This window comes from Peromyscus maniculatus, chromosome 3 (genome assembly GCF_049852395.1).
Source record: "Peromyscus maniculatus bairdii isolate BWxNUB_F1_BW_parent chromosome 3, HU_Pman_BW_mat_3.1, whole genome shotgun sequence".
Taxonomy (NCBI): Eukaryota; Metazoa; Chordata; class Mammalia; order Rodentia; family Cricetidae; genus Peromyscus; species Peromyscus maniculatus.
In genome coordinates, this window is record NC_134854.1 from 74,786,674 (window position 1) to 74,799,955 (window position 13,282).

A 13,282-nucleotide genomic window follows, 5' to 3' on the forward strand; every position below is an offset into this window, starting at 1 on the left:
TTTGTGTTGCCTTTTTTAAAAGGGCATTCAAAACTGACAAATTTGTGGGCGGTAAGTCAAATCAGTGGTACTAGTTCAAATTAAAAGTCACTATATTTCTAAGATTAAGTAGCATTTCTTTAAAACCTTTTAAATGGTTTTATTTATTTAACAAAGTCATGACATCGATTTCTCACAAAGTATTCATTTTCTGTCTCCACAAATATTATGCTAGATTCCTTAAAATATATTTTTCCTGTGTATACAATTCCAACACAATTCAAAGTGATGAACAAAATTCTTCATGATTAATGCTAATACTTTATTGACATGCGATGGGAAAGTAATAGCCCATAGCTAGATTTAAAGTTGAATTAATGACACCATTTGACTGTGCACACTGGCTGCATTCACCTGCACCGCTCGCTCTGAGCCACTAGGTGGTGTAAACAAATAAATTAAAATGGTCAAAATTGCATACCATCGTCACAAAGATCTAGATAATACTCTAAACAATTATTAGGCATATAAAAAAGCCGTGATTTTTATACTGCTTATACTTTAAAAAATCAAATTCATTGTTTATTTAGTGTGTGTACAACTTACAGAAGTCAGCTCTCTCCTTCACAGTGTGGGCCTCGGGTTGAATTCAGGTTGTAGGAGCAAATGTAGGCACTTTTACCTGCTGAGCATCTCACCTACCCAACTGCTTATCCTTCTAAAAATATACAATACTGGTCCTACCTTGATTCAGAAATTCATAATTTTGTTCTGGAAATCTTGAGTTCTCAATGTATTATTTGAAGCATTTGGAAATTAAGCACAGTTATGGTATTAACGTAAGGTCTATGTTTGCCAAAGTTTGGACAAAACTGTGAGGTTACAGTAATAAAAAGAATTGCAAGAGATTCTCCAGAGTTCCTGAGCCTACCCAGTGAAGAGAAGGGGGTCTTCACAAGCGCACTCACTCCAAGGCAAGCAGACTGTCAACAGCCCCAGCCAAGTCTGCGGATGTGGGGCTTGTCAGGAGAGCTGGGCGGCTGTTCTCTTTATCCTAACCATACCTCCTCCCACCCCACTTCATTCTCTGAGGTTCACAGCTGCTGACTGTGTGCACTAAATCATTCAGCCTATGGGGGAAGATTGGGTGGCCAACAAGTAATCCTTCTTGGCTCTTCTTTCAAAAACCCAAATTAGCCCCAGCTAAAATGCCCATCTCTAGAAGGAACCCAAAGGGCTGACTGATGTCAGGACATCAAGCCTTGCAAAGGTCTGAATGAGGAAGATGGTTCTCTCCCAGATAACAGCTTTTAAAATGTTTAGATGGAAGTGAATGCCACCTATGAGCTGGGCCATCTCTAACCCAAGTTCTTAAATCAAGCTTTATACATAAAACTACAGTCTTTACAAAACTGGTTTCTGAGAACTAAACTTCTATCCTCAGCATCCTGGAAGCCCAGCACACTAGGCCTACACTTTGAATTTCACATGAACAGAAAATGGTGGACCTGAGGCAAGCCCACGCCACTTTGTCCGTCCTGGGGATGGGTGCTCTGGGGATGGGATAAGCCGACTCATGAAGAAGGTCTTAAGAACTGATCCATGTGGGCTGTACAAGCTCCATATGTGCAAAAGGAGGACCGTGGCTGTGCCACTTACCGCGAGAATCAGAAATTTCAAATACAAGTTAGTCAACTCTTTAATTTTATATACTTGCAGCCACATTGGTCAAAGAAACAGTGAACTTGGCAAATTTTGGAAAAGACTTCAGGAAAGTTTCCTGATAAGAACTGGGCCAAACAGGGTTAATTCTGTTAAATAATTAATTTTTAAAAGCTGCTGATTTAACTCAGGATAATTAAATGTTTAATAACAGACTTAACCAAAAGCTGTCACGTGGAGTATGACACCACATGGCAATGCCCGAGAGCACACTATTGGGAGGTGGACTGGAGTTCAAGACCAGTCTGAGCCAGTTAGGGAGCCGAGGGGTGCGAGTGAGGCTGAGGCACGAGTTCAGCTGCACAGCACTTGGTAAACACGAGAAAGGCTGTGGGTTCAATTCCTGGTACTGGCAATGAGTTGTAGTAGGGCTAGTTACTTACCTGTGGCTTCCAAGAACTGAAAGTGTCTTTCCAGGAGCAACAAGAAATAACAACACACTAATGAGCAGGGAAACTGTGTGAGGAGCCTTGGTTTTGGACATCTTAATAAGCCAAGATCGCAGCTCCTTGTATTAAGTTATTCTAAGTATTCCTTAATCCACCAATTTACAAACGCTTAGGACTAATCCTATGGAATTCTTGGTGCCTCGAATGTGTCCTGGTATTACGGATGCTTAACTATGGTGTGGAATTAAGCAGGAGGGAAGGAAAAAACTAGTCAAAATTAGTCTGAGTCACGACTAACAGCTCAAGTACCGTCTGCACTCTCATGACTCATGTCCCTGGGAGAACAAGAACAACCCATCTTCATTAAGATGCCCACTCTAAGATGCTATGACCAGCTGGGTCAAGATTTTCTGTACCAGCCATTCAATGTTAAAATCCAATATGTGATCTTATTTTCAAATTCCTAATACATCTTATCCCTGTGAACTATCCAAAAAATTCTCAGATCAATTACATTAAAGTGTTAGACTTATGACCTACTTAACTTTTCCCTGCTTATATTCAAATCATTTCCATTCATCATTTGGTGCTAAGATAGTCTCAAAAAGTAGACACTTTTTAAAATCCCTAATGGTACAGAAGGAAAATTTTTCAGTGAAAATGAAGAGAACTCATACACAGTAGCAGGAGTATACCCTGAGATTTAGAGCTGACAGGTTCTACAGTCCAATGTCTCAAACAGCAGAAATGATTCTTACGAATATAAAGATGAGTTTGGGGCAACATACTTTGCCACCACACTTACAAATATAGTGTGTTAAACTTTAAAAAAATTACCTCAACCTATCTGAATAGAAAAGCATTGCCTTTAAATTGTCGGAACACCAATGTGTTTACACAAAGATGAAAAACCTCTTCTATAAACACAATGCTTCCAGTGGAGAATGGCAGGCAACTCAGAATAAGCACACAGAAGAATGAGAAGGAAGAAGCAAGAACAACATAATTAATAACCCAATACCTTACAATGCTAACTTTCACATAAGTATATTGTTTCTGGAGAAGGCAGCAGGTGGATTCCTGCCAAGGGCTGGAGTGATGGGTAAACACACTGGTAAGTTGAATCCTGTTATCTGATTGTGTTTCAATTCTGATTATATTTCACTTGACAAAATAATTAATTATTTCCAACTTCCAATTGTTAACACGGACCTAGAAGAATTCCGATTGGCATTTTTCCCTCGTGTTGTAAATTCAAACGCAGGAGAAGTGAACTATGCATTTCCCTTGTTGGCTGTCATTTTGGGGGTACCTTCTTACCTTGCTAAGAATGTAAATCACATCACCGCGCTTAAAGGACAACTCGTCAGAAAGAGCTCCAGTGCAGTCCCACAGGCCCTGGTAGAAATTAGCATAATCAGTGCTTCTATCTCCTAGAAAAAGAAAGAGAAAGTTGGAGTTATGGCTTGAACCAACAGAAATAAAAGGATCACCCCAGACTGCCAGAAAGTCTAAACAGCTCTGGTGAATCACAGAACATCCTAGTGAATCCACAAGAGGCCTTCCTCTAAGCATGTTCATGAAGATCTTTCAAAAAGGTTTGGTTTTTCATGTCCCCCTCCAGTCCCACTCTGAATGCAAACCCCTCGGTGATGGCACTTGCATTGGAACAGCACGGTGCTTTCTGCTGGTTTTATCAAGTCCTACTAAGCCCACTCCCACGTGTTCCCAAGAACAACAGGCCTTACCGAATAGTCAGCAATGTCTACAAGACGGGACAGACACATGGGAAGTGACCATCTCACAGAGTTTGGAATACTTGATAACTGTGATGATAACAGTAGACTTTAATACACAAATAGAAAGCATTTGTACCCAAAGTCCCTCAAAGCTGTCTCTAAAATATTTTTGCAACTTTGAAATGGCCATTACAGATTTTGATCAGCCAGATCTAGGACACTGGGTTCTGAATAAACATGCAACATCCACCGGAGTTGCCGGCTCATCCCTCTCCTGGCATAAGCACAATGGATGTGGTGTGTTCAAACTGCCATACACACCATTAACTGATTGATTATTTAGTGCTCTCCGCCCTGTAACACCACAGTAACTGGGTAACAAATGCTTTGTCACTCACAGTGCGGGCGGGCGGGCGGGCCTCCCGAAACACAGCACGCACTTCAATACACTGGACGCTTTTGTTACACCGAGAACTGTTTCCTGTTTTTAATTTCATGATAATTGAGTTTTGATGAGTTCAGGAAAAAAGAATGCAAGTAATATCAGTAAGACATAAGATGTCCGTGTGTTCACTAGCCAGGCGGAACACATATGTGCTGACAACTTCCATCTCGGGAATGTCATCTTGGAATCTGAGGGGACAATGTGGCGATGGATGCTAGATCAGGCTGTCATCTTAGTTTGGTTAGGTGGCTTTCAAACAGCAGGCTTCTTGGCAATCTCAGCCACTGGTCACATTAGCACAGTTAGCACAGTGCTGGTTTTCACGAAGTATGAATTTATTAGAAGATTGAAAACTCTCCTTAACGTCTTTAACATTTTTTTAAAAGAGAATCTAAATAACATTGAATCTAAGTATTTATAGGGTGCGCCCTTTCAATTATATTTGTGAGAAAATAAACAAGGACTAGAAAATACAACCTAACAGAATCCCCTGTTAATTTTTCATTTTTTAAAATTGAAAGGGGGGGCAGAAGGACAGGACTGGGAGGAGGAGGCTGAGAGAGACAGACATCATCTCGGCTTCTCTACTTCAGCACTTAGGCTTGAAGCACTAAAACCAGCAAGGACACCAGCAGGGACGTGTGCAAGCTGGGAATCCAACCAAGAGCTAACAAAGCTTGTGGCCACCCCCCAACCCCCACACCCCACCCCCACCCCCAAGCCTGTAGTAAATAAATTCTGTAAATGGACACTAGAGGGCACTCCAGCTGGCCAGATAGCTCCAAACATTGTCAATTTCTTTCTTTTTTTAGAAAAAAAAAATCACTTAATAATAAAGTGACTGATTTCTTTTAAAAACCACTTATTTAGACAAATAGAGATTTAGAAGTTGAAACATTCTTGTCAGATTAAATCAACTACTAAATGGGTCAAATGCTGCACCCCACGCAGTCTGTCAGTGTCAGCTGGAGAGTCAAGGAACTGGAGCAGAGGGGATGACATCATCTCACATGCCAGGCCCTCCACACGGTTCCAGCCAAGAGGCAGAAGGTCTAAAGAACAAGTTTCCCCAGTAGGGGCCCGGACATGTTCCCATGCTGCTCAGCCTTGGGCGTGGTTCAAAGACATGGAAGAAAAAGAAAAAAAACAAAAAACAAAAAACTAAAGTCGAGGTTTTTGGGCAAGCTGTAGGATCCCAGTGGGTCCCCAGTGGTCCAGACACTTCCTCCTTTTTCAGATCCCCTCACAATACTTTTCATTTAATGGACTTTTTTTAAAAGTAGGGGCGGGGAAGAAAGGAGAAAAAGAAGAGTACATGGTGATTTCTAATACACACTCTTATCACTTGGGGGTTTCTCTTCCCTGGATACACTTGGAGAAACTCCCATTAACACTAATGGGAGGTACAGAAGCGGGCGAGGGGAGAGACCCCCACCGTGTGCAAGATGCACCTCTCCCCAGACGTGCATCGGGAGCATTTCATTAAACCTCACTGCTGCAAGGAAGCCACACAGCCAGTGATGTGCGATGCTGGGGAGGGATGCATTTTCCACTGTGCCTTCTAGAATCTTGATGATGACAGGATCCACAAGCTTACCTCAATTCCGTATCCCACACGCGGGCACTGCTGAAGAACTGGGTGCGCTGAGCAGCTGTACCTACACTTGACTGAGGGTCTAGGTATCAAGAGGGGGCCTTAACAACTAGGGAGGAGTCAGCCGCCTGCCTATTAGCCCATCTCCTTGAGAAAGGATGCAGGGCCTAGAAAACGAGGAGCAATCTTGTTTGTGGAAAGTAGGAAGCCCCTCTAGTTCATCTCTAAAATCTAAGTGTGTCTAAACACACACAGACGGAAGTCATGTAGAAATACAGCTCTGAAAGCACAGAAGGCTCACAAAAGCGAGGACAACTTCTTCTTTTTTCTTTTTCTTTTTCTTTTTTAAACCAGGACAAGGTTTCTCTGTGTAGTTTTGGAGCCTGTCTGGATCTTGCTCTGCAGACCAGGCTGACTTCGAACTCACAGAGATCCGCCTGGCTCTGCCTCCCGAATGCTGGGATTAAAGGCGTGAGCCTATGCCCTGGAAGATGACCATGTGAGATGTTTCTGCTTTGCTTTGTGGTGATGTGGACCAAATGCAGGGCCTTGCCTGATAATGCCTTGCACAGACATTTTAAAAAGAACCCTGCATGCTTTTGGCAGAAGCTCCGTGATACATAACTTAAAATATATATAGTACCCACTTTACTATCAAGCATTGTGCCTGGGGCTTCGCTGGCCGTCATGTTTCACAGCTGTTTTGTACAGGGCAGGAGTGCTAACATCTAATGACTTTGTCCTTGTTTCCTTTCTGAAGAAAAAAAAAAAAAAAAAGCAAACCCAGGCCTTCTGCAGCAACCTGCTCCCGCCTTCCTGTCCAGGTCCAGCATCAGGCCTCTGTTTCCTTTCCATATGTCACGGTAGGAAGGCCTCGGGAAAGCTACTTCCTGAACACACACTGCCTGTCCACCCTGCTTCTGACAGCTCAAAAGAGTGATGTATGGACGTATCAGCGAGGGGAAGGTGACCCGAGCTCCAGCTCTGTACAGGCCCCGGGGGGTGACAGGGCAGACCTTGCCCCATCTGACATGTGATTATGAAGAGGTGTAAAGTCCTGATAAGAAGGCAGCCATCTCTTCTCTCCCTGTAAAATAATTGCTGGTTTATCCAAACTAACCTCGTGTTTGCGCTACAGATAGTTTATCTTGTGCTACTTGGAAATAACAACAAGCAAGAAAAGTTGTCTGTATCGTGTGACTTTGTACATCATGTCCGCAGTTATTTTCCAGTCTCGGTCATAATTAGGACTTGGGGCCATGTGCCAGGTGGAAATGGATAATGCAGAATATCCGTCCCAGGCTTCTCATTTTTAAGCTGCTGTCACTGGACTCTGGCATTTCTTCCCCAATTCATTTGCTTTGTGTGTTAATCATATGCAATGAAGATATGCATGGCCAACATTTAAACAGGCTGCAGATCAATTAGCGGTCTTAAGTTTATCTGATTTTTATCAAAGAAGACAGAGCTGTGGGTCGATTGTCAGAGCCTGTGTCAAGTTGACCTTTTCAGAGATGTCTACATTGCCAGTCCCCTGGGCAACTTGTTGTCCCCTGTTAGTCTCTGAATGGCAGAAGTCTGTTCTGCTCAAGCACAAAGTATACACAGATGTCTATATTACATTCTTATAGGTTTGACAGCAACTGCATGTTGTATCTATAAACTGTCCTTTAGCAGTGACACTTCCTCAATGATGATAAGCTAATTTATGCAACTAAATCTCCTTTGTGCAGAAATGAAAGCTAATTGAGTCATTACAAAGTAATTCAGGAAGGAATACCTTGTATAAATTGGCTTACTTTATAAATCCTTCTCAAGTGGTTTTCATGCATCCTAAATGGGACTAAGCAGCTCATCAGCCATAAGACATACAGACCAAACAAGTCAACTTCTCTGGGGAGCTGTGCAAACATCTTCAGAGTCAGAAAGTGACTAGAACCAAACCAAAGTAAGCTTGGCCAGGCCTACCTGAGGGGTAATGCACGCTGTCCCGACTCCCCTTCCCTTGCTCGTCCATCTTCACTGAAGCAGTGTCTTCTTCCTCTTCTGCAAACAAACAGCATCAGTGGTACACTAACAGGTCCATGTCCATCACAGCACCCACCCAGACCACAGAGCCAGACAAGTCTATCGCACTTAAATAATTACCTTTAAAAGCACGAGACACTCAAGATCCTCATTCCTGTGTTAATAACCAGGCAGCAACCTCAGCAAGGCTTAAGCTGACCTGATACAATGTGAGATATGGACTAACGTGCTGTATATTTGTTTTAAATACTTAGAGAAACTTGTCCGGAGCCACTTTAAATCCAGTCCAGCCCTTAAATCTAGTAGAACAGCAGCCAGCATTATACAAATATGCTATATTATACTGAGTAATAGAAATACTACAATAATACCACAGTTCCTAAAACATCAAGACAGCACGGGAAAATGTGTGATATAAAATACAGCTAACCTCTAAGTCATCAATTGCAAGACATGGTCACTGGTTTCTTCACTTAATCCTCTTACAAGATGGGTCCTAACACTTCAAGGTAATCCCCCCAAATTATACTGTGGGTCTACTAGGTGTCACATACACGGGAGAGATGGCTTTATAGATGAATGGTTCAAATCATCATTCCACAGACAGTAAATGAAGATGCAGAAGGTGGAACTCTTCCAAAGCACAGGATTCAGACCTGAGTCTGTGGTTCTAGACCATGCTCTTTATCCTCCCTGCAGTCAGGGCTTTGCTCTCCCACACACTCCAAGTACATTCCCTTCTCAAGATACAGAACAAAGTAACAAAATCATGCAAGAATTTTTTTTTTTAATTTTTAAAACAATCAAACTGTCATTTTTATTACTTTCCCTACTTAAGGACTTATTTAAAAAAAAAACTGAAAAACATTAATGTAGGATATACAAACAAATGGCACACCAAAGAAAAACTAAATTAAAAAATATCTTAACTCAAGAATAATCCACAACATATATGTAAGATATCCATTGGTAGCCAGAATGAATCTGAAATCAATCAACTGGTCAAGCAGTTTTCATTGAGGAAGAGCCGTGTGCGAGAGGGAGCATTTGCCAGGAGGGCAAAGGGAGGAAGAGCTTCCACCTTGAGGATGTTGACAGCCTGCTGGGGAAGAGATGAGACCCAAGGGGAAGGAACTAACAAGGCACAGTCACAGTCACTGGACAAAGGAACAGGGTATTCTGGGGGAAGAGCAAGATAAGAGCGAATGTGAGAAATGGGGGCCACTTTAGAATCCATGAACATCTTGCTATAGCCTCCAGACAGTCTAGTGGGCGGGGAGAACCCTAGAAGGTGTCTAAGCAGACAGAGCAGGACTACAATTGCTTTAAAAGTGATCCTCAGATTCCATTGTCTCAGCCAGCCTGGATGAGGGGCGTGGAGTGTCTAGATAAAGAGGAAGGAAGTCCTGAACTGAAGGGGCAGAGGAAACGGGAAGGAGATGTTGTGAGAGGTGGAGGAACCAGAATCGATAAGCATTGTGCCTGTCTGCCTAAATGTTTTCAGGCTCAGGTTTAGAGACTAGAGGACAAATGGCCATACCGTCACTGAGAGGCTGCCTGGATAATCTGTGTTGGGGGACGAACACGGGGTTGTTTTTGCAACTGGATAGGGTAATACCAGAGAAAAGGGCAACTATCAAGTGTTAGGAAAGTCTCCTGTACATTTTAACTAGTGATTAATCAACACCAGGATATGAAGCAGCCTTCAGACTTACTGTGCTTAGAAGTCAAATATAAGTGGTTTGAGTTTATATAATTCAACTCAGACAAAATAATAAAAGCTCCAAAATAAGGAGCAGCTGGAACTGTTTGTCTTTATGCACACTGCTGAGTTAACCTCGGTAATTTAATACAGGACACTTCTTTTAACAACCGTCACCTCACTCTGGCCAAATCTCAAGGACTACTTATCACCAGCGGGCTGTTTACAGGGTGTTCTCCCATCAGCTCCAAAGGCAGAACTTCACAGTTAATCCCACCTGCTCTTTTCACAGATGCTACATTTGTTTTTAAAGGCCAAAGACAGGGCTTGCCTTGCCTTTCTTTCTCATTTGTATCCACTCTCTCCAGCCTGGCCACAAATCCAGTGTTAAGGGGTAAAGACCATAAGGGCACTTAGTCAAACAAAGCCTGGATAGGAGGCACTATTTTTGGCTTTTAAGAAGAAACTAGGATTTGGACTCACCATTCAACATTAGCATCAATATGCCATAAAAATAACTGTAAGAACTAAATGGAAAGTGTTCTTGGCAAAGTTAACAATAAAATCTGAAGAATTTATTATCACAAGTGTATCTTTACTTTATTAAAATGTGTCTATAATATATGCTAAGGATTGTACTGGTATGGGAGAACTTTGTCTCTATGCAATGTAGTATTAAAATATCAGAACAATGACATTAAAATATGTGAGCACCAGTATTTGCAGAAAAGTCTCTGTGAGGTCATCCTTGTAGTCAGTGTTGTGGAGCATGCGATGCTTCTACAACGACGATGCCTGCTTACATTTCCAAACTGTACTGACATTTTAGGTGAAAGCCTTGTGCAATCCATCCGTCAGGTTTTCTAAGGAAGAGTCAACAACTCATTCATCTTGGCCTAACAATACAAATAGCTTCCACATAAAAGACAAACTCAAATTTTATGTTTTTAATCTGAGAGGAGAATATTCACAATGACTATTGACTAGAGCCTGGCACAAAGGAAGCTGCTGACTAAATACTGGGAACAAGTGGATCCGAAAATCATGGAAGTCGTAAAGTTCATTCCTTAACGGAGAAAACCTCCCCATGCCACTAAAAGCCCCAGAAGGAGAACCAAAATTCCAGGCAATAATTACCTTCACTCCATATTAGAAATACATACGTTCACATGTTATTTTACTTAGATTTATTATTAAATATATTTTATTTTCATGCTGAGGCACAATGCCATTATATAATACTAATTAATATCTCAAATAGTCCATGTTTGTGGGTTAATATATTCCATTCAACATTTTAATAACAGTAAACAAAAACAGCTCAGCTATGCAGTAAAATCCATCAAGCCACACAGATGGTTAGAAGGTTTTCATTATGTGGTTTCCATAGCAATCATATTGCAAATCTGGAAGCTTGTTGCAAATAAGCAGCTTGTATTTACATGCCTCTCAGCTGCGACGCAAGCTCTCCAACACACAGAGTTATTATTCCAATCACACGGTGTTAGAAGAATCATCGGAGGTTGTTTTGTGATCAGACAAGATGAAAATAAAGCAAGCTAAGTGCCAAAGACAATCAAACGCAGTCAGCACCTGCTAGTCGGTGTGTTCTAGAAATGTCTGGTGGTCAGAAAAGGCTCCTCTACACCTGTCGGAAAGGGGGAAACTTCCAGAAGCCTTCAACCCACCCTGTCCCGGAGCCCAACTGCAGCCACTTCTTTTTAAAGGGTTCTTGACCTCGTTCCTAGGTTGAGCAAGGACAGGAGGAAGAACAGAGCCAAGCCCTTCCAAATCTTTTTAGGAAAATCCATGTTAAGAAATGCTTTACTGTGAAGAAGCGGGACTTCCCCTCCCTTTACATTAATCTATTTAATTTGAAAAATGACCGTTTCCTAGCAGATAGATTAGTATCCTAGCAAGGGTCACCAGTCTGTGCAGCTGTGTGACACTTGTGATACTGCTGTTTCTAGCTTACTAACGTCCTTACTTTTAGGAAAAATAAACAAAGAGAAGAAGGCTAACAGAGCATGCTGGAGAAAGGCTACCGACACTTGGTCAGCACCAAGGCAAGGTGAGTGAGTGCAGCAGCCAATGGTTGACTTTCCAGTCCCGTCCAGTCACTGACTTGACTCACACAATGATTAGGTTCCCCATGGACTGCCTTCAGAAAACAGTGCTCTTGGTTACTGAATTACAACGGATTTAAGCTCAACTGGTAGAGTAAACTCCTACAATGTATTTTAAAAGAAAAAACTATTCTCTGAAACAGGGTTTCAGTTTAGATCACACTTGCCCAGACTTCACTTGGTTATGTAATCATGTGTGGGGTTTTTCCTCTCAAGAATAGTTAGTATTTATTGCTTAAATAACCATATTATTCATGTTTAAATCCATTATGTAACTAAATACTCCAATAATTCTATGAGGCAATGCTAAGCACTTGCATCTTCATTATTTTGTGAATGCAAATAATGAAATTTGTAGAGCCTGAATAACTTGCTCAAGTGACATCCAGTTAGGACATTTATAAGAGAGGGTTAAACTTCAGGCACACACAAGAAAGCCACAGTGTCTCTTCTTTGACTTTCACTAAAATTGCAACTTATTGAGAGCATTTGTCAGTAATTTCAAGTACAAATATTTTCAAAGACACACACACACACACACACACACACACACACACACCCTTCACTGTACGGTGGGTTGTTTTCTTAAGTATCTGCTGTTTATGGACATGGAGGACATTTTCACATAGGTGGGCAGGCTAGATACCACCACAAAGTGTATCTGAAACCATTTATTTATTTATTTATTTATTTATTTATTTATTTATTTATTTATTTATTTTTCATTCATTCATTCATTCATTCATTTTAGTGTAGTTCTGGAAATAGAATAATTCATTCATTCATTCATTTTAGTGTAGTTCTGGAAATAGAATAATAATTTGTGATGCCGAAATCATTCAGTTTTGCCTTTGCTGTTTTCCTAGCTCTGTCTTCAGCTCAGGATTTTCACACCCTCAAACGTCCCTAATACCAACACAGGACCCATAATTCACTAGTTTTTAACTAAGTCATAACTGAAAGCAGATTTGTGTCCACGTCAGCAAGCTTCCTCTCTGCCTTCCACTCAGTAAGGAAGCATGCTTACATGGAAATGGAGAAGATGACGCGGTCTTCCTATACACAAGACTTGAAAGACCTCACCTCCACGTTGGAGCCATGAGCTAACCTGCACATCTCATCAAGGGCTCAGGCTCTAGGGCACTGTAAGCAAAATGTCCACCCCTGAGTAGACGAACGTGTGGCATGTGGGGACAGAAAACACAAAATGCCAGTCCTTGTGTTATGACGTAAAAGATGGGTACAGTACTGGGGAGGGGCTCCACACACAGCCCAGTACCCTGTATTCCTTCTCCAAGTCGGTGGTAAGCTATGAAGGCTGGAGGAAAGTTTGTAAAAAAGACGGAAGTCAAAAGGACACATACAGGCAAGAGATAGAAAAGTTTGACAATGAGGAAGAGTGAGGTCCAGAAAGGCTTATAAATCCAAAACATTTGGTTATGTATATATATATGATACTTCAAAAAGATTTTTCTTTTTTGTTGGACAACACACATTAAGGCAATAACGTTACACATTACTGCCAAAATGGATGGGGGATCTCACAGGTCTCTACTTG

The 13,282-nt window shown here is 41.6% G+C and overlaps 1 protein-coding gene across 2 annotated transcripts in view; it reads right to left on the minus strand.

The window, feature by feature from the left end:
- The window catches only part of Skap2 (src kinase associated phosphoprotein 2), a 161,326-nt gene that overhangs the window by 13,698 nt on the left and 134,346 nt on the right, over nt 1–13,282 (minus strand). For both annotated transcript variants that reach the window (XM_006982200.4, XM_076566810.1), the window contains exons 10-11: nt 7,837–7,914; nt 3,411–3,523 (exon numbers count right to left, since the gene is read on the minus strand). In XM_006982200.4, coding sequence (XP_006982262.3) covers nt 3,411–3,523; nt 7,837–7,914 — 191 coding nt within the window. The remainder of the gene's footprint in view (nt 1–3,410; nt 3,524–7,836; nt 7,915–13,282) is intronic.